The sequence below is a fragment of the Centropristis striata genome, chromosome 1 (assembly GCF_030273125.1).
Source record: "Centropristis striata isolate RG_2023a ecotype Rhode Island chromosome 1, C.striata_1.0, whole genome shotgun sequence".
NCBI lineage: Eukaryota > Metazoa > Chordata > Actinopteri > Perciformes > Serranidae > Centropristis > Centropristis striata.
Window position 1 is genome coordinate 11,300,386 of NC_081517.1, and position 21,926 is coordinate 11,322,311.

The 21,926-nt window shown below is 39.9% G+C and overlaps 1 protein-coding gene across 1 annotated transcript; it reads right to left on the reverse strand.

The window, feature by feature from the left end:
* Positions 1–6,107: 6,107 nt before the first annotated feature.
* On the reverse strand, positions 6,108–21,492 carry traf5 (Tnf receptor-associated factor 5). The gene is made up of 11 exons (XM_059330482.1): positions 21,431–21,492; positions 19,208–19,555; positions 16,990–17,053; positions 13,734–13,835; positions 13,123–13,287; positions 11,125–11,202; positions 9,951–10,025; positions 9,773–9,865; positions 8,434–8,574; positions 7,667–7,832; positions 6,108–7,497 (listed from the first exon to the last, which is right to left on the reverse strand). Exons 2-11 carry the CDS (start codon positions 19,531–19,533, stop codon positions 6,893–6,895), a joined length of 1,815 nt encoding a protein of 604 aa, XP_059186465.1. The 5' UTR covers positions 19,534–19,555; positions 21,431–21,492; the 3' UTR covers positions 6,108–6,892.
* Positions 21,493–21,926: the final 434 nt, after the last annotated feature.

The following is a 21,926-nucleotide window of genomic DNA, read 5'->3' on the forward strand; positions in this document are numbered from 1 at the left end:
ATACATTGCCGGTTAAGTTAATTAATGCCTTCTCAGTCGCTAAAGTTATTGTTAATTAATTTATATGCGTCAGATGATGAAGTACTATGTGCAACGATGCCATTCAGAAAGTTATACTTTTCTTTATTGTGTTTACAGGGACCGAAAATCCGCTATTATCCGTTATTGTTATTTATAAATATCTGTTATTGTACTGTACTGTAAAATAAAAAATAAAAAAATCACAGAACATATTTCCATGATGAATTATGCTCCGCTGCTTTTATGAAACTAAGCAGCGGCCAAATTCAGCCAGGATCAGTTAAATATTCAGGTTTAATCCACTTTGTGGCTTTCACTTGCTAAATCGTGGGGATTCAACCTTAAAGCATCTTCTTCCATTTTCACATATATGTTGAATACGCTGAATTTAAGCAGGACGTCCAATTACGCAATGACGCACAGCTGCACACTCCGAAGGCTGTCCCATTAGTGCGTTACACCAGTGAAAGGAAGGACTCTTGCCTCGCCTCCGGAGGACCCGACTCCGAAGGAAGGATCCTTGACTTTGGGATACAGCTTCAGCTTCTGAGAGGACTCATGTTTACCATCACACACCAGTGAGAGTTACAGCAACACAACAACCCTGGTGGTGGACTGTGGAGGGGGCGTGGTGAATCAGCTGCAGGAGAGAGGTGTGGAGAGGGCTCAGGACAGCAGCGCCTGGTGAGTGTGATTGGCACACCTGCATAGCGTTAGCTAATTACTCTCTGCCTTTTAAAACACAGTAGCGTGCTGGACCCAGAAAGCAGAAGACTGGAGCACACAATCAGCTGTTGAGATGGTCAGACGGAGCACGGCAGCATAAAGCCCAAGGAGGTGCCTGTGAATGGCTCTGTAACACTGTATAAGTTGTATATAATAAAAGAAAGCTGAACCGTCTCTGTGCTCCATGCCCTACCTGCTGAGAAAGAACCCACAGTGGCTCAGACTACGCCACATGGACCCTAGCTCTGCCTTCAGGACTACCAGCTAAAACACATATCAGAGCTCAGGCTGTGTCCTTTCTCCTCTGATCTTCTGCCTGGACAAGACTGTCTATGGTCTATGAGACCCATATCTACGTATTAGACTGTCCTCCCCGTCCTCTAGCAGCTGTAGTAATTGTGAATGAGTGTAAAGCACAAAGAGTCAGTCAGTCAGGGAGGGAGGGGAGGTGGACGGGTCAAACAAACCAGGACTTTCACCAGCAGAGCAGCGTTGGTGTCCATGTGAAAACAAAGTGCAGCGTGTGATTCAAACATCTCTTAACTTCAGTGGTGGGCCGTCAGGGCCAGCAAGGCCTTCTCTGCTGGCCTAACATAACCAGAAATCATGATCATAATTATGATAAAGGTTAATTTAATTTTTAATTTTCTTTCCCTAAATATCAAAAAGTATTCATATTCTCTTCATGTCATATTATGCTCCTTCCAGTGCTGTTGTTTTTAGGTTAGAGTTTTTATCCAATCAGAATTCAGCTATCTTATGTTGCCAGGCTGTATGAAATCTGCCCGGGCCTTCAGAATCAACAATGCGGGCGTCTGTGCACTGTAAGTGAACGGGCAAATACAGTTGATAGATAGTTGCGATAGCCAATCAGATCACGAGTTGTGTCAGTAAGGCCCTCTAGCTCATAGACATATATACTGGCCTTACGTTGAACGTGACATTTACGCGTCCTGTGATTGGATATGGATACTTACTAGTTTGAGCCACGGCAGTGCTATGCAGATCAACAGAGTCACACCCGGGACTGTTAACGGTATGTAAATAATCTGGCGCATTGGCGCAGCTCTGTGGTTGTACTCAAAGCAACAGGTCACAGAAAGTCGTGATACGTCACGTTTTGACATGAAAAAGTTTTTTCACAAAGAGACTTGTTTATTGTGTCGCTGTCGCCAAAGTATGGCCGTCTAGTTAGTGTCTTTCTGATATTAAACTGCGATTTTGCAATGTATTGTACAATCTTGTTAAAGCTTGCATATTCTTTGTGGATTCATTTACAGTTTTTCACAACCGCTATGACCCGTTGTTCAATACTTTTACCGCTTTTTCAAAACTCTTCACACAGTTACCACAACATCAGCCTGTGTGGGCGATACAATTAACACAATTCTTCTTCTTTTGACACAAAATACACACATTTTACACATTTAAAATTAGTTTTAACTCATTTTACACACAAGCTCAATCAAGACCAAAACAGTAGATGTTAACTGGTGAATTTTCAATTGCTTTCACACAGTTTGTCAAAACAGAAAACCTCATGTTCAAAACTAATGAATTGAAGATTACATTGATCACAGCTTCTGCTCCTTTTTCTTTTTGTCTATTTGGCAATACAGTAATGAATGACAGCTGATTTTTTTTTTACCTCTTTACTCTACTGTAAGTCATTTTAATTTGCAATACAGTAAAGTGTTTACTGCAAATCCTGTCATTCACTATCTTCTTCTTTCATACGTAAACATTCTGCAAAGCTGCTCTGACATGGCTCGTTTACTTTCTGTACTGAGTGTTGTACAAAAAAGGACCAAAATTCATGGCCAACAAATGAAAAATGAAGAACATCATCACAAACATTGTGTCTATGGAGGCTATTTTGTCCATTTTTGAATCATTTTCATGTCTTTTCATGTCTTTTCATGTCTTCGTAAGTCATTTTGTGTCTTTTTTAGTCATTCAGTCCAACATAAAATGTGATTTTTAATCTTTTTTTACTTTCAAAACACTATCATGCTCAATAAAGAATTTTACAGTAAATGTTGCAAATGTGAACAAAGGTCGCAAATACAACATATACGTAAGAGGGTTCCATCCAGTTCTATCATTTTATACTAATATATTTGAGCTTGTCTCCAGATTTACTTGGTATATCATCATCAAACTGAAACTGGCCTCATGGAGTTTACAGCCAGAACTTTAGAGGTAAATTTACAGTAAGGCTCCACGCTGCTTTGTTTTCTAGTCTGGATGATGAAGAAGTCATGCTTTGGAGCTTTTGGTGACTCCACAGGGTTAATTTACATGTATGATCAATACAATAATCTGTTGATTGTAAAAGAAAAAGGAAAAAAGTTGATTTGACACATGCAAAGTGATTGAGTTTTATGTTCTTCCATCAGTTGTCAGTGTTTTTTATGACATTGTGCTGTGACTGACTAAATGTTTCTGTTGGAAGACAACGTGTGTCAGTGTTTTGGTAGATTTGGTCAACTGTGTTAGTGTATTATTGTATTTTGGAAGTGTGTGTCTGTGTTTAGTTACACTGGGTGATTTTGAGCATGAAATTAACTGTTTGGGGAATTGTGTGTATCAGGTGTGATGTGCGTTAACAGTTTTGAAAAAGTTTTTAAGGTTCTGACAAACGGGTCATAGCGGTTGTGAAAAACTGTAATAAAACTTTTTGGAAAGATAATTTTAAAGACCCTTTTATTTTTAACTTTTGACAGTAGCATACCAGATATGTTTTAATTGCTGATGCGCCGGATAATAGCCCATTTTGTACACAACTGAGGTGATGCAATGCCTAGTAGTGCTTAAGTGTGTTTCAAACTACTCTCCAGTCCTGGTGTTATAAATGCTGGCATAATGAAAGGTATTTATTGACTAAGTTGGACATCACTGAAGGCCTAAGTGTGAAATGCACCGCCCGCCACTGCTTAACTTCCTGCATTAACTTTTTACTGAACTATGTCACTTCCAGTAGTCACATTGTCCTCCGAACTACTTCACTTCCATTGTTTGGCCCTAACCTTAGAGAAGTGTTTATGTTTGTGTGTATGTGTACCATTTTCAGAAATTCTCCCCTTCGTTCCAGTGGAAAGCTCATGTGCCTGGAAGTGCAAAACACTTTTAAAAAGGGTGAAACACTTTTACAAAGCTTGAGACAAATTTACATTTGAGAAAACACTTTTACAAATGACAAAACAAATTTACAAGTGGTGAAACACTTTTACAAATGACAAAACACTTTTACAAGTGACAAAACACTTTTACAAATGACAAAACACTTTTACAAATGACAAAACACTTTTACAAGTGGTGAAACACTTTTACAAATGACAAAACAAATTTACATTTCAAAAAACAAATTTACAAGTCCCAAAACACTTTTACAAATCAATTTTCAACCGGAAAAGGAATGTACCGGCTCCAGGGCTGAACCTGGACGGGCCAATCACCAGGAGCGACAACTCTTAGTCCCGCCCACCGGGGATGCATGGAGAGACGCAAGTGAGGGAAGCGAGGAGAGGGGAAACGATTTAAGAGACATGAGACGTCCTTCCCTCCGAAGCGTCAGGTGAAGCGACGTCCGTTTCTAATGACGGCGGCAGCGGATCACAGCTGGATCAGCTGTCAGTCGCTTTAACAGCTGGAGACATGCACTAATAATAATAAGTGTTTTCTCTGTTTAACAAACACCTGCACATGAATAACAACCTGCATTGTGTATTTATACTGTGAACTGTGTCCAGCTCAGGGTCACGGGAATGCCTTTATATTATTTATTTATTATTATTTTATTAGGACGGCGTATTAGGGCCAAGTGTGGAAAAAAAAATATGGACCCGGGGGAAGGGGGGTAAAACTGGCCCATGCCTCACTGGGTTCGTCTGGTGCCACAAATGCAGGCACACACACACTTCAAAGATGAATAAAGATTCCATAAACCCGGCTCCATGGCACGCGTAAAGACGCATCACATGAGAATGCCCGTGAGGAATGAAGGCTGGGAACAATAAACCTGCTGCTGTGAAAAAAGTTTAGACGAACGTTACACACTGTAACTGAAAACAAGGGGCAGAGGAGGTCTGACCAGGTCTGGTCCAGTCACCGGGAGCGACAGATTTATTATTATTAAAGTAAAAAAAAAAAAACAGTAAAGAGTATGAGAGTCTGTCGGTCAGCAAGAAACACTATTACATTGTTTGTCATTTCCATCAGTCCGACGTGAGGCTGATCCTTGCTGGGTGTAGCTTTGGTCTGAGTGACATAATTTACATTTTACCTTAATCATCTAACCTAATAAAATATTGGCCGGTGTTCAGCGGACACAGTCATGTTCTGGGATATCAAATAATTAATTTATCACCAGGATCGTCTACTACGACGGCGTATTAGGGCCATGTATTTAAAAAATAAATAAATAAATAAAATAATAATAATAACATATATATATATATATACATATATATATATATATATTGACCCAGGGGAGAAGAGCCCAGCCACCATGGCATGCTTAAAAACACATAACATGAGGTGATGGTATTACATCACCACATTTCATTGATTTCTACCCGCGGGATGTCTCTTCTTCTCCATCATTCGCTCTGTTTTGGATGTTAATAAGGTAATTCGATTATAATTATATTCATAATTAATAATCAATGTTCCAAATTGATAATTTGTTAAATTTAAGAGACTGATTAACTATGATTTGCTATCTTTTCCTATTCCTAAGTGAATAGGTGGTGCCCCAAAAATTACTTTAATTCATTTAAAGTATTAAATATTAATTTAGTCAATTTCTGATAGCAAAATTGACCTAAATTAGCTTTACCTCTAAATATTTTGGTACCCCTGCTGGAGGCAATGTGTATCTGAACCAGATACCCCTACAATGGTAAAATTGGTCTAGAACCGCCACTGGATGCCAACCTCTTCTGTGAAAAGAATTCCTTTAACCACTACTAAATATGAACATGGTAATGTGGTTATGATTATGAAGGTAATGACTACCCAGAGTTCAGTGTTGGGACATATGAAACCCAACATGTTGATCAGAAGGTCACTGTTGCAGTATTTGACAGCATACTTTTGTTTCGTCTTCTTGTTTGACCAGAGCAAATTCTTCAGACCCTTCTTGCCATTAAACCTCATTCTGATTCCAGTTTGATATGTTGAACTAGTTCAGAAACAGCTGCGCAGCTCTTAGTCTCCACCAGCACCTGAAGGAAGTATGTGTGTCTAAGGCAGTGTGCCTAAGCAGAAAGCTGACACTGATAAATATATAATAATATATAGAATAAATTCAATTAGATGGGAAGAAGCCGTGGAGCTTAAAAAGACACAAAAATCAGACACTTCAATGAAAATGAATGTAGTAACTTCATTTAATAGACTTATAAAAAACCCTGAGTCGTCTCTTTCACCAAAAGATGTAGAACCTTTGCTCTCACCGATCCCACTTCCTCTCTCTCAGTCAACTTAGTCATGAATCATAAATCTGTAATGAAAATTAATTTAGGAATTTTGAAAGTATAAAGGTTTTGAACATTATGACATTATTATGGTATATGAAGTCAATTTCCATGCTTGATTATTTCTCATTAGTTTATCATTTTTGGGTTGATATCATTTGTTACACTGAATTTTTTTGCGATCAAGAAGTGATCAAAATTAGTCTTGAACCTCTCCAGAATCCCACATTCAGACACCAAGACCTTCAGAACAGCAGAGAAAGTTTCAGACTGTTTCGGGAGTTTCATATGATATCTGTGTCTCTGACAGATTCTTAGAGACGAAAAGTCGAGAAAAGACACCAACCGCGTCAAGGAGTGAAAGAGTTGAGAGTAACTGTCTCTCCTGAAACTCTCCAGCCTTCACAAATTGGGACTGTCAGTCCAAACATAAACTCACCCAATGTTATTTTAGTTTTTACTGATTATTTGTCAAGATATGTAAAGGACACACAGACAGACGGTGATTCACTTCTTTATCGTTATGATAGATCGATCTCTGAGATGATCTGAGAATTTAAAAGGAAACATTTTTAATCAATCTAAATCTCAGATCTCTTAGAATGTCAAACTGCTCTGTTAAAGTTACGTGTAGAGTCTTTAACTTGTCTTACTGCAAATTACTCTCATGGCATATTTTGGAAAACTTCTTCGTCTAAACCTGCTGTGTCCACCTTCACTTTGACAAACAGCGTGTCATCTTTGACATACACAGCATTCTGAGGAGTTTCGAGTTTGTTGAGGGAAATGAAGCATGAGAATCCAACAGCCACGTTGCTGACGAACTCGGCGGCAGGTCGCTGGAAGCTTTTGGATGTCGGGTCAGGTCTGAAGCTGAGACTCCGGTGGTTACCAGCACCACTTTGATCCAGAACAGATAGAGACACAGTCTGTCTGAAAGGCCACGGCAGCAGAGCATCAAAGTCTCCTGGCATCAGGACTACATAAAGAGACAGGTGAGTCCCTCTTCCCTCCCCGTCCCCATTCAGGTAAGCCTTGGCGGCTATTTTGTATCCGCAGTGTCCGGTGTGGAATGGCACGCTGCTCAGGCAGGGTGGCTGACCTTTGACCTCAGCTTCCCTCTTGATCCTGAAGTCCTCGATCTTCCAGATCAGTTTGCCGTTGTAGGACGTCGCCTCAAGCTCCTGCAGGTGCTGCTTGTTGCAACTGAGCTGAGTGGCGTGAAGATCCAGGAGTCCCGAGTGATGCTTCAGATTCTCCTCCAAAGTTCCTGGAAGAAGAAAAGAAATTCACAGTAAAAACAAGTTCTGGTCCTGGACTGTGAACTGCATCTCCTAGCAACAGGAAACGCCTTATTGTGGGGTTAGTAGAAAGAAAAAAAAATCAACCGTTTTCACCAAAGAAAAAGGTTTATGGAGGCGATCGTCTGGTTTTGTTACCCAGGTGTTCTCTGAGGGCCTCTACTTCCGACACTTCCTGGATCACAGCATCCAAAGACTTCCTGAGCTGCTCCAGCTCCTCTAGACCAGGACCAAGTCCCAGAGAAACCTGTCGGACATCCCGCTGGATGGTGGACAGCACGTCCTCCTGGCTGCTTAGTGTCCTCTGTCCACACAGACAGACAAGTAGGTAACATGGATTATTGATGCTACTCTGACAATAACTGCAGGGTTCTCTAGTAAATCCTCATTTTTTTTCTCATTATTTATAAAAATGTTGCGGAACAACCTTGAGATGGGTCAGTAGTTCTTCAGGTCCTTCGAACATTTTTTTTAAGTGCCATGAATCTTTAATATAATTCATTAATCACACTGAATAAAAGTCTTGAAGTCTTCCTATCTATCAGCTTTTTGGAACATCACACCGTTTCAGGTTCTTCATTAGAGTTTTTACACACACGTTATTGAATAACTAAGAATAAAATAATTTCGTATTATTAGTTCATCAGGCACCAAAACAACTTTATCAGAAGGTCAAACAAGAATCATGACTGAAGCTCAATTGAACATCAAATCTAATGCTTATATGCTTATATATATTTGTGTTTTTACAGATCTGGACCTGGAGCTGAGGGCCGCCGACAGCAGAGTATTTAGAGACACACTCAAATGTCATAAAAATAATAGTTTAGTGTGCAGATAAATATCATGATCATAACCCTGTCTGATGACGACATCAACGTACAGATGAGTGAAACTGTGTTAACCTGAGCTGCACAGACGATGTGTTCATGGCTGTTGTTGTGTTGCAGCAGCGGTCTGATGTCCTTCTGCAGACCAGCGAGCCGTAAACTTTCCATCTGGACCTCCTGCTGCGCCAGCAGCGCCTCCTCCTGGAGAACATCCACCTGACAGAGACACAACAGTCAACAGAGGTAAACACTGCTCACACTGAGCTGCAAATTCACAGAAAAAGGATTGTCGCTGCTGATATCACCATGACTGGCATCTCCAGTGGCACTAAATGTATCAAGTATTTTTAATGACGACGACATGGTAGTGCTAACTGTTTATTGGTTTATGATATCTAATTGTTGTGTGTCAGAGTGCTGGTTGTGTGTGTGTTTCTGTGTGGCATCATATTTGAGTCATAAGTCGCGTGAGTGATAACATTTCTGCACGCGCTCAGATCTCTCTCTTTTCAAAGTAACAGTCGGCTACAGACAACACTATGTAACCACTAAAGTAGCCTACAAAAAATGACATCGCAAGACTAAACCAACACCTATGCAATAAAACAAGTGTTTTTTTAAATGAAAGAGCCAAAAACTAACAACGCCTCATCAATACTTATACAGCCGCGTTAGGTAAGTTTTGGTACCTACATTGTGCATCACATAGGTAGTTTCTGTTAGACAGACTAGGATTATTGGTTGGTGTCACACATGCATTTCTTTCTCAACTATGTTTGTAGATAAGTCAGTTAGGTCTTTGTTTTATAATTTTGTCTGGTTGTATACTAGGAGTTAGTCAGGCCTTGTTTTGTTTTTCTAATTTCAGTTATTTGCCCCCAGCACCTTGTCCCATTCCTCCCACCCTTCTGTGAACCTTATTTATACATTTTTGTTGAAGCACTGTTAAAAAATAAAACTCTAATTTAGTTTACACCTCACTTTGACTCCTGCACATCTTTTCTTTTGGTTGTTGTGTTGCTCTCCTACACTTTACTATCTCTTTACTGTAAAGCAGCCTTTAACTCTAATGGAGACAGAGCGCCACGTGTCACACACCAGAGGGGGAAACTAACTACTTCACTTCCAGCATTTAAATAATTTATTTCCTGTTTAAAATGTCTTTTAGAGCCTAACCAGGAACTGTTTGGCCCTAACCTGAGAGAAGTGCCGACAGAGCACTAATTCTTCCTGCAGCCGGTAGGGGGCTGACTCTCTAACCTGCGGTCCACGGACTGCTCCTGGGCTTATCCTGGCGTATGCATTGCACAGAATTTGGAGATTAAAGAGTTGAGTTTTATATCCAACACCCTTTGTTGTCCAACACGAACTCTGACTCTGCTGTCAGAGCATCAAGTGTGTTTGTGAGACGCACCTGGTGCTCCAGGTGGCCGTTGCTCCTCAGGACCAGCAGCAAGTGGTCACTGACAGCAGCGTTTTCATGCAGCTTCATTCTCCCTCTCTGATCCTGCAGAATACAGCAGGGGGTGTCAGGTGTATGTGTGTGTGTGTGTGCGTGTGTGTGTGTGTGTGTGTGTGTGTGTGTGTCTCACCTGCACAGAGCAGCCGCTCTTCTTAAAGCTACAGTGGATGTGAAGGTGAGGACACGTCTGTCTGTGTTCTGTCAGCTGGAAGACGAGAGACGATCTCACAGATGTTAAAGACAAACTTCACCTCCATCAGTCTGAATCTGATAGTGACTAAGAGTAACTGTTTATGTGATATCAGGTTCAAGAAGCTTCCATGGAATCTGAATCTTAATCAGACGTGGAGGAGGCCAGCCAGCACACTGTTAAAATGAACTGGGTGGAAGTAACACGTTCTCTTGTATCCTTTGGTTTCCCTGCTTCTCCTTCTCACCATAAAAGAGCAGCAGCTCACCTAACGTGCACATCTGTTTAACCCTCGCCGGTCTCTGACGAGGTCACATGACCTGATGATGTCATCACACTGTCACACCTTCAGCAGTGTTTCCTGCTGTCAACTTCCTCTAAAGTTCTGCTTCAGTTTGTGTTTGATGATGAGAGAACAAGTCAAACTGGAGATCAGCTCAAATATGTTCAGTATAAATATATAACTAGATGTTCTCCTCAGTAGATTTGGAACCAACATTAATAATTCTTCATTTTAATTGGGAAAAAAAATACTTTTGGCTGATGTTAGCTATTTTTCCAGAGGGTAAACACAGAAGGTGAATATTGCATGAGGAAACCATCAATCACTGTTTTTGAGTTCTTCGCCGGGGGACGACGTCGGCAGCAGTCAGTCTGTGAAGTAAGCTCAGTATTTAAGCAGTTAGTTAACTACCTGTTAGCTATGAATGGATTTATACTCAGCCGACAGTAATTTAACTAGTTCCATTAATTTAAAGACGTGATTTCGATTTTGAATTAAAAAGGTGTTTAAATTCATGTCACAAAAGTGACACGCACAGGAAAAGAAACGTGACAGAATTGTATTTTGGGATTTTGTTTCCGCTCATCAGATGAATTGACACACAGCTAAAATTCGCTCGTCAGTCTGCCCTCGAGCAGGCTAGTTCAGTGGTATAAGTTACCATGGTTACTGAGTGGGGAGTCACATAAGCCACTTTGATGGAACGCATCTCTCACTTAAATTAGCGAGTTTATCAAAATAAGCCAGGCTTTTCCTTAATCCACGTTGATGGAACACCCCTCTGGACGTCTGATCGCTGTGTGTACATGTGTATGAGGTGAGTGAGCTCACCTGGTGTCTAGGAACCTTCAGGGAGCAGCCGTCGGGACAATCCACCTCGACCTCCGGACAGGAGCTCTGCACGTGATCCTGTAGAATCACCACAAACACAGCATTGGGGTCGGGACTCCACACTTTGGCACACTGATCAGTGCCAAAAGAACATCACTGCAGATTCACCTTTACGTTTCTCAATGACGGGTGAATTCTCAAAGAATTGGATGTGGCCTGATAGTGCCATGAATTGTGCATCACCTACAGCTAATGATTAACTCATTACGTCATAGAGCAGACACGCCCAGAAAGTTCTGAGCTCAAAGAGGCTGAGCTCAGTTTGTCTCCCCAGTTTAAATGTGTGAAGCCTGAATAACTCCCGGTCTGTTTTTATTAATAAACCTGACTCAGCTCATTTAACCACAAAGATAAACGTGTGTTCAGAGATCAGAGAGTCAGTCCACTTTCACACAGTGAGCATATGTGAGTGCATCACGAGAGTCAGACAGACAGAAATCTAGATAATTATTAATTGACCTGTAGCTGAGAGAAGCGTCCTGCAACTGAATCCCAAATTAGAGGCTGTGTCGACCTTAAATTCGTCCTTAAAAATACATTTCACTCACAAGCAGCTCTCTGCAGACAGTAATAACTTCATTCTGAGTGTGATTTTTAGTGCTGGTGTTTGTGAAGGGGACTTTTTTTGCAGTGAGGCTAGTTTGCATCGAAAGAAATCAATTTTGCACCAATTTCTTCCATATTACCTCCTTTAAATATGTGCAATTAGAGTGTGCAGTGGGCTTGGCAGTTAGAGGTGTGCATGTTTCACAAAAGCCCCACAATCTTTTATGCCAGTGTTGTAGTCAAGACCACAGTGTATCTAGACCAAGTCAATACCAAGACCACAGTGTATCTAGACCAAGACAAGACCAAGACCGAGGCAGGGCAAGACCAAGTCCAGACCAAGACCAGTCCCAGACGTTTCCATTAGCGTTGCTTTGCAGAATTTATAAGTTGCGCTGTGTTTTCTTTTTTTTTGTAGTTGTGCACAAAAAATCTTTGTGGTTCAGGTAGCCACATTTTATTACAGACGAATTGGCTGACATCTTCTCACAGCCTCTTCTCCTGTCGCTCACATGCACTTTTGAGGGAGGTGGGAGGGGTGACAGTCGTTAACGGTGACAACAATTTCAATTAACATATAAGTCATATTATTAGTTGTACTCGGAGCAATATGATTTATGCGAAATCACGGAAATTATATTAAAAAGTAAATCCAAAAATGCACAGTTGTGGTCTTGACTGGTCTTGAAATAAAATCCAGAGTCCGCTTTGTCCGAGACCGAGACAAGACAGAGTGATAGTTCAGTCGATTCCAAGACTAGGCCGAGACCTTCAAAAAGTGGTCTTGAGACCGGTCCTCTCGAGTACTACAACACTGTTTTACGCCCCTGAGTTTTTAACTCAGGTTAAGTTAATCCTGATGCCTCTATATGACCCACACAGGCAGACAAGACAATATTCTCTATTGTTATACTTCAGAATCCAGCAGGTCCTCGCTGAAGACAGACCCAGATCAACAGCTTCACCTCGCTGATCCAGATTGGACCGGCCAAAGACACGTGGTGGCCTGGCAGGATCCTCCACGTGATCCAGGATGACCCGTGTATTGACTTTGGCTGAGAGCTCCACTGTGTGTGAAGGCAGATGGAGAAAACTTGTAGCAGAGTCTGTCTGCAGCTGCACCACCTGGAGCTGACAGCCCGCCGCAGGGAGCCAAAACCAGGACTGAGCGGGTCAGGCTGTCAGACCCTGCTGCAGTGAAATGAGAGGTTTTCTAAAAGGAGTCAAGCAGCTGCAGATCTTTAGAACATGAGGCCAAAATCACCACATCATGAAAGTTCCTTGTAGTAACTAACTAATTTCACCATTTAATTGCTGGTTTCCTGAGATGAAGAACGTCTGCTACAGGCTGTTTGAGCGTCCTGGTGCCGCCGTGTGTGGCCATGACTTTACCTGGATGAGGCTGAGTCTCTGCGGTTGCCGGCAGTGAGGGCAGGGCTCCGTGCGGTGAGGACAGGTGTCGGTCAGGTGTTCCTGCAGGTATCTCCTCTGTAGTGTCACCCCGCAGCCTGGATTAGGGCACTGCAGCTGCTCATACTGACATGACCTCCGGTGCTCCTGCAGAGAGATAAGTGATGGACGGTCATGAGACCAGAGCTGAGATTTCATGTTAATGTGTGTCTGGATCGATCTGTCTATCAGGATATTACAGTACAGCAAGGTGAATACTTGTGAAGTTTTATCTTTACATGTATATATGTCTGTGAAGGTTCTCAATCATCCAAGTCATGGTAAAAGTTAAGTGCTAGAGTTGACAACTGGATTTGTAAGAAGAACTTGAAGGAGTTTGGCTTCTCATCCAAGAGGGTTTATCACTTCTAAACAGACTCCAGAATTTTCTCTGTAGGGACACAAACACCTGGAGGTTTGCCAATAGAGGTGTAAAAATGTGGTTAGGGCCGAGTTGTGTCGGATGAAGAGTCCTCCATCCTGTGTTTGGTGTTTACAATAGTATCATACGAGGGGCAGACTTGAGTAAACACGTGTTGTTCTGCTTTTTCTACCTGCAGGTGCCGTAGCGTGACGACAGAGGTGCATGCTGGGGAGTTGGTGCAGTACACTTCTAAACTGGAGATTTCTCGTTTGCAGCAGTTGTCCTGGAAAACCTGCTGGTAGAAAACTGGATAAGTATATAATATATTATAATAGTATAGTATAGTTATAATAATAATAATAATAACTTAAGATTATAAAGCACTTTTTCTAGAAGGTCAGGACTCTTTACATGAGACACAAGGGACTGAAAAAATATACATTTATATTTAGTCATTTAGCTGACGCTTTTATCCAAAGCAACTTACAGAAAAAAGGGAAACAATCAAGGTATAGTGCAGCGTGAGGTAGCAAAAAATCCAAATAAAGTGAGCTCTGATGGTTAACAGAGGAGAACAGATGGGGCTTGAGGAGTTTTTTTTTTTTTTTTTTTTTTTTTTTTTTATGTATTTTTTTGGGCTTTTTCATGCCTTTAATGGACAGGATAGTTGAAGAGAGACAGGAAACAGGGGGCAGAGAGTGGGGAATGACATGCCGTCCGATGCGGGACTCGAACCGGGGCCAGCTGCAGCGAGGACTGTAGCCTCTACACATGGGGCGCCTGCGTAACCCACTACGCTACCGACCACCTTGAGGAGTTTTTTGAAAATGTCCAAAGATGCAGCATTGTTCCAGAGGCCGGGGGCTGGGACGCTGAAGGCACCGACTGCAAAGGTTAAGTGTTTGGTGGAGAGCAGACCTGTATCAGTGCACCACAGATCCAGGACGGGGTTGGAGGGGTGGAGGAGACCAGCGAGGTAGGGTGGGGCTCAGGCCCTGAGGAGGAGGAGTTTGTAGTTGATACATGACTCGATTGGGAGCCAGTCAAGGTGGATTTGGGTGATGTGGGACCAGAGCCTGGATGAGTGAGAAGAACCTTGAGTTCAGGACATACTGGAGGAGTCAGGGAGTGAAGGAATCAAGGAGTCTGGGCTGTAGTGGAAGTAAGCAGTTTTGTGACGGATGTAACGTACGATTTGAAGCAGAGAATGACGTCCAGGTTGCAGACGTTTTAATGTTGCTGAGTTTTAGAAGTTCGGACGTCATGGAGGTTTTGATGTCACGCAGGCAGGACGGAGCTGTGCTGAGGTAGAGTTGGGTGTCGTCGGCGTAGGGATTGACATTTAAACGTTGTTGGCAGAAGATCTGACCGACGGGGGGGCATGCAGATGTTTAATAGAAACTCGGAGGCCTGCAGCAAGCCTGGGCTGACTGGAGCTGCAGTCTCTGATGGGGACACACTGCTTCCTGTTGGAGAGGTACGCCTGGACCTAACCGCCGTGCTGTACACTCTGCAGGCCGTCACAAATAAAGGACACGGAAATGCAAAATGCTCACATTCAGATTTCTTGCATCAAAACTGTTCGCTGTTGTTTTTGGCTCAAAGCAGCGCCGCCTCTCAGTACGACTTAGCAAAGCTGCAGCAGCACTCGTCTCCTCTGCCGGCTGTCCAGACAACAGGCTCAGCCCATCGACCTGAACAATTTCTTAACCCCTAAACTGCATCTGGAGGAGACAGCAGGCTGACTATCTATCCATCTCAGGAGGGAGGGACCAGGGCACTCTCCAGCTACCCCGTACATATGGAACATGAGCGGAGAGATGGTCTCTTCACTCAGAGAACCAAATTACAATGTAACCGTATGTTCTCTATGGTCCCGAGACAATTGCTGTATCCCAAAGTCAAGGAAGGATCCTCGAATAGCTCAATTTGAAGGACACTACGTCATCGAAGGACTGTCCCAATGTCCAGGATCCTCCGGAGGACAGAGTCCTTCTTCTGGATGTCTTGTGTGTATCCTCAGTGTGCCCCACGTACTCATAAACAGCGGCCTACCGGGAGATTTAAAAATGGCGAGCGAAGAAATGGCGAAGCCAACTTATAAAACTTGTATTCAAATCAAACAAAAACATTATGCATAAACAAATGCCAGAATATTTATCTAAAGATAATAAACATGTTGATACATTACCAGTTAAGTTAACTGATGCGTCTCAGTCGCTAAAGTTATTGTTAATTCAGATTTACATCAGTCAGATGATAAACGATGTGTAAAGTATACGTAGCTATGCCATTCACAGAGTTACACATGTGTTTTTTGTTCACAGACCGACAGCCTGCTGTTATCTGTTATTATTTATAAATAACTGTTTTAAAAAAAAATCACAGAACACTCCATCTCCATGTTGAGTTCTGCTGCAGGATCAGTTAAATATTCAGGCTTCATCCACTTTGTGCCTTTTGCTTGCTAAATCGTTGAGATTCAACTTTAATGCATCTTCTTCCATTTCCACTAATATGTGTCAGAGTGCTGATGTTAAAGCCACATCATGTCTGAACTGGTTTAGAAATTGTAGCGCTGAATTTAAGCAGAACGTCCAATTACACAATGACGCACACCTGCACACTGAAGGCTCCATTAGTGGTTACACCAGAGAGAGGAAGGACTCTGGACTCTGGTCCTACCAAGAAAGGTTTATGGACTTTGGGATACAGCCTCTGTCTCCACTCTGTTACATATTTATATGTCCGGGGTAGCAGGAGAGATGGTCTCTTCACTCAGAGAACCAAGGTTACAACGTAACCATATGTTCTTACTCTTGTTTGCAAATGTATAAAAACGACCTCCAGCATATTCCAAACTCTTTTCTTGCCCTTGTGCCTAGCAGCACTTGGCTTTCCTCTAGACCAGGGGTCGGCAACCTGAGGCTCCGGAGCCACATGAGGCCCTTCAGGCCGTCTGCAGTAGCTCCCTGTAGCTGTGACAACCAAATTATAGCAAATGAAAAGGTTATTTCTTCACATTTTAATGTTCATTTATCATTGGTGTCGGCCCAAAGCAAATTGTATTCTTCACTTGTAAAAATGCTTACATAGACATTATTAACATTTTAGTCAACTAAATGTGCAGCATAGCTTATGAAAGTCAATGGCCCAGCACCTTAAACTCTAAATTTTACCAACTTTGTCTTGTTTCGAGTTGCTGCATTTTGACAAAATCATATTAAGAAATGCTCATGATGACCTATAAGAGATGCTGCTAGGCTAATTTATCTTCATTGTAAGGCAGAAAATAAGGTTTGTGGCTCCATTCCGACATTTTTTCTCTTTTTTCTGGCCAACAGTTTCGACCCCGATCCAGACAGACAGTAAAGGTGCATTGTGATGTTTGCTGCCTGTTTCTGCTGTTTGCAGTGTGAATGTGCAGCTGCAGGTTGGGCTCTGACCTCGGCTGGTGTGATCACAGCTCCGTCCACGGGACAAACCGGGCCGGACGGAGACGAGCTCTCCCTGAAACACAGAGCAGACGTCAGAGAAACGTTTGACAGTCGAACATGTTTGAATCGCTCTGATGTCCTCAGAGAATCAAAGTTTACGTGACAAAATTATATATTATGATTCTATAACTATATCATATGTGACAAAATGATATATTATATTCTATATATATATATATATTTATATATATATATATATAATATAGAATTTTGTGACAAAAAAATGTTGAAAATTATATATAATATATATATATATATATATATATAAATAAATATATATATATATATATATATAAATAATATATATATATATAAATAGATAAATATATATATATATATATATATAATATATAATATAGAATTTTGTGACAAAAAAATGTTGAAAATTCTATATATTATATATGTGTATATATATATATATATATATATATATATATATATATATATAATATAGAATTTTGTGACAAAAAAATGTTGAAAATTCTATATATTATATATATATATATATCAGTCCTGAGCACTACTATCAAATATTATTGAGTTTCAGATTTTTTTAACCTTTAAATGTTTGTTTGTAAATAATAAAACAAAATAATTAATTGAAGTCAAATTATTTTCGTATACTCAATGTTGGTATTAATTGAAATAATAATAATATTTTTTTTACAGTGAGTGATACATTTTTAATCAGTAACAATGTTGATTTTTATGCATTTTTATTATATAATATATATACACTACAGGCCAAAAGTTTGGAAGCAACTTAAATTTTCTGTTAACAATGGCTTTCTTAAAAACCAGCGTGGATTCTTTGGGTTTTTTGATGTGTTTACTGCATGATCAGACTTTAGTTCCATTGAATTGAGCCATTTTGCTCAATTTACCTTTAGATATACATTGATGTTACCAGACCATTGCTGAATAAATGTAAACTAAAGAAAAGAAGTTTTAGGGTTGAGAAGATTTGGATTTTGGAGTCACAACTTCAGTGCAGAAGTAAAAAACAAAATCACAGTTTGCATTTTTCACTTTAGCTCTTTGGCATTTGAGAGATTGGATATAAAAATCCCAATAAATCTCAACTGTTCATATCTTTAACAAAAGAAACCAGGGTACAGATTTATACATTAAGGAAAGAAGGATACACAAAGTCTAAGCAATAAAAACCCAAAGACCTGATAATTATAATAAAAATGTGTTCTAATAAGTGAGTCTTTATATAAGAATCATGTTTATTTTGTTGCAAAGTATAGCAATGATGATCTTTTTTGTACAAATTTGATCTTGCTTCCAAACTTTTGGCCTGTAGTGTGTATATGAATATATAAATGCTAGTTGTTGTTCTTCACAGTCTGAGAGATTTTAATAATTAACAACAACATTGATGTTTTTTTGGTATTTCTAGTTTGTGTTACTTAAGAGACTTTAATATCTGATCATAAAGACCAAATATCCATCCTTTTGTGTTTAAGTTTAGTAAATGTTTAAGATTACAGAAATATCTCTTTCCTAAAACTGATATACTGTAACGATTCATTTTGTAGCTAACATCTGCTTTTGTATTATTTATTCCTCATGTATTTATTAAATATATAAATACAAAAAATAATATTTTGTTTACTAAACACAAGGGAGGATATTTTCATGATTGGCAGCAACATTACTGTGGCTGCATTATTATTTTTGTGCTGCATCAGATTTAAAACAAATACATTTGAAAACAAAAACTTCCACCTCCTCAAATTGCTTTAAAATTCAATATAATCATATAAAAAAAAATTATAATAATTATTTTCATGTTTCAAACAAACTTAAATAATAATAATAATAATAATAATAACAACAAAACTATTATTATTATCATTATTTAAGTTTGTTTGAAACATAATAATAACAACAACAATAATAATTATTATTATTATTACTATTATTATTGTTATTATTAGGATTATTACTATTGTTATATGCTCCAAACAAACTTTAGTTCTGAGTATAACTAGCAAATATTATTATATTATAATTTGAGTTCTTGTGCTGCAGTAACACACTGACTGAGGCTCAGAACCTCACCAATCATCTGATCTGTCCCTTCAGAGCCAAATGATCCAATAATAAGCGAGTGTGTGTGATATAATAAGTGAATGAATGAGTGTGTGTGTTGTCGTACAGCAGCTGGTGGAGGCAGCCGCAGCAGTAGATGTGTCCGCAGGAGTTCTGCTGAGGGTTCAGCACGACTCCTCTGCACAGCGGACACACAAACTCCTCCTGCAGCGGCACCACGAACTTCAGGGAGTGCCGGATGGAGGTCAGCTCCAACTCCCAGGAGCCCAGCCTCCGGTCCTCCTCACAGCTCCTCACCGACCCCTCCCACTGCAGACCGGACTCCTCGGGACATCTGGACTCCTCGGGATGTCCGGACTCATCGGGACGTCTGGACTCCTCGGGACGTCTGGACTCCTCGGGACGTCCCGGCTCCGTGAGCACCGCCGCCATGAGTCAGCAGACGGAACGCGTCCTTCAGGTGATTAAAGCACAGAACTGATCCGTTAAAGTAGCTGTGTTATATTTTCACCACTTTAGCTCTTTCTGACCGTTATAATAATAATAATAATAATAATAATAATAACGTTATTTCTATGGCACCTTTTAATAACAACAGTTTACAAAGTGCTTGGACAGAGAGAGAGAGACAAAGAGAGTTTATCACAAGGAGAATGATGCCATGAGGCTAAAACAATTCTTACATTTACCCTCTGGGCCCACTTTAATTTAACCCTTTCAGGCCCTTTGGGGTGAAAATGTCCTCTTCTAAAAAAACGTGCTAAAAACTTTATAGCCGTCAAGTGGCCATAGAGGGGTTTTTACATTTTTAATCTGACACTACACAAAAACAAAAAATGCATCAAAATAAATTTTGTTGCTAATCTTTGACGTATCCCAGCCTGTGATAAAAACAAATGCCACAGCCCAAAAATATTTATTATGTTGAAAATAATTCAATTTGAAATCAACTGGCTTTTAAAGGGTTAAAATCCTCTAAATGAGTGAATGGTTGTTAGTTTTGTGCAGGGCGGAAGTTGTTTAAGAGGTTTATGCAAAAAAAAAAAGTAGAAAAAATCTTAATCTGTAAAGCATTTTTTTGGAGGCGGATATTTTCAGAGCAAAGGGCCTGAAAGTGTAGTAAATTTGTACAGTGTATTATAGACCCATTAGAAAAATTGAAATTTGAATTTTCAAATATATCAAGGTAAAAGGAGTAAAAAAGTAAAAAGGTGTGGTGAGATATAAAGCATTACATAAAAGCAGATCTATAAAAGTGGGTTTTAAGAAGTGATTTAAAAGAAGTCAGTGGGTCTGCAGCTGGTTCCAGAGTCGGGATGCTCTGGTGGAGAAAGTCTGGTCTGTTTTGGTTTTCAGTTCAGACTTTGGAAGGTCAGAAGGACCCGAGGATCTGAGGACGTGGGTCGGTTCATATGGAGTTTTTAAATTCTGTTATATAACAATGAGTCAGACCTGAACAAGCTTTAAAAGTGATCAGTAAAATCTTAAAACCCTAAAACAAAGAGTGTGCCAGAGCAAAGTGATGTGATGTCATCTTAAAACCAAGCAGGAAGCCGAGCTGCTGTACTCTCAACCGGTTATTTGTGCTCTCTTTAAGCCACCAGACTCCATTGACAAAAACAATCATTTTAGCTCACAGAACGCTGGAGTTTCAGGTTTAATGCCACCTCCATCTGTTAGTTTGTCATTTTAAAGGGTTTGTTCTGATTCACAATAACACAAACAAACTAACAGACGGAGGTGGCATTAAACCAGAAACTCCAGCGTTCTGTGAGCTAAAATGACTGTTTTTGTCAATGGAGTCTGGTGGCTTAAAGAGAGCATAAATAACAACTTTATGTTATTATGTTATAACTACTGATGCATTTATGTTGGCAGCATTTTACTGCCGTCAAGGTAGGGCTCACTTTATGTGTTATCACTTTAAACTGATGATGTTTTTCATGTTTCATGTTTTTATCTCAAGCTAAATCCAGAGTAGAAGTAGAGTAGAGGAAATACTCAAAACCTCAGAGACAACATATTGTATGTATATAATATTAATAATAATAATAACAATAATTATACTAATAGGCATCATCAGGGACATTAGAGAGTAAAATGAGTGTTTGATTGAGTCCAGTGTCTCTTTACTTAAGCTGTAATCTGACCTGAGATCAGTGTTTACGATCACAGACGTGTGAAGTTCCTGCTGACAACGGGAGCTGCTTTACTTTCACTTTCTTGCCACAGAACAGAACAGAACAGAACAGAACAGAACAGAACAGAACAGAAAAGAACAGAACAGCAGGTTCTCCTCTCTGCAGCAGCTTGACACAACGTTTCTTACCTCAGTGTGAGAAGCGAGTCAGCAAGCGGCTCCACGCTGCAGCCCGCCACTGAACCGATTTGATCGATGATTGGTGGCAGGAAGAGGAAACTCTAACTGCAGGAAGTGACTCCACAAGCTGCAGCTGCTGAGAGGAAACACACTAACACACACTAACACACTCTAACTCACACAAAAAACAGTCACGTCAATATATCACTCAGTTCAGTTCATTGATTCTGTACCATAAACTATGTCATTTATATATTTTTATCATTTAGATCGTATATAATAAATGTAAGCCCCCATTTCACTGGATTACATTTTTATTGTTTTTATTTTTTATTAATTGAAATTTTACATTAGGTATTTCAAAACTCCACTATATTATTATTATTATTATTATTATTATTATTATTATTATTAATAATAATAATAATAATAACAATAATAATAATAATAATAATAAAAATAATAATAAATAATAATAATATAAAATAAATATTTTCATGGGCCA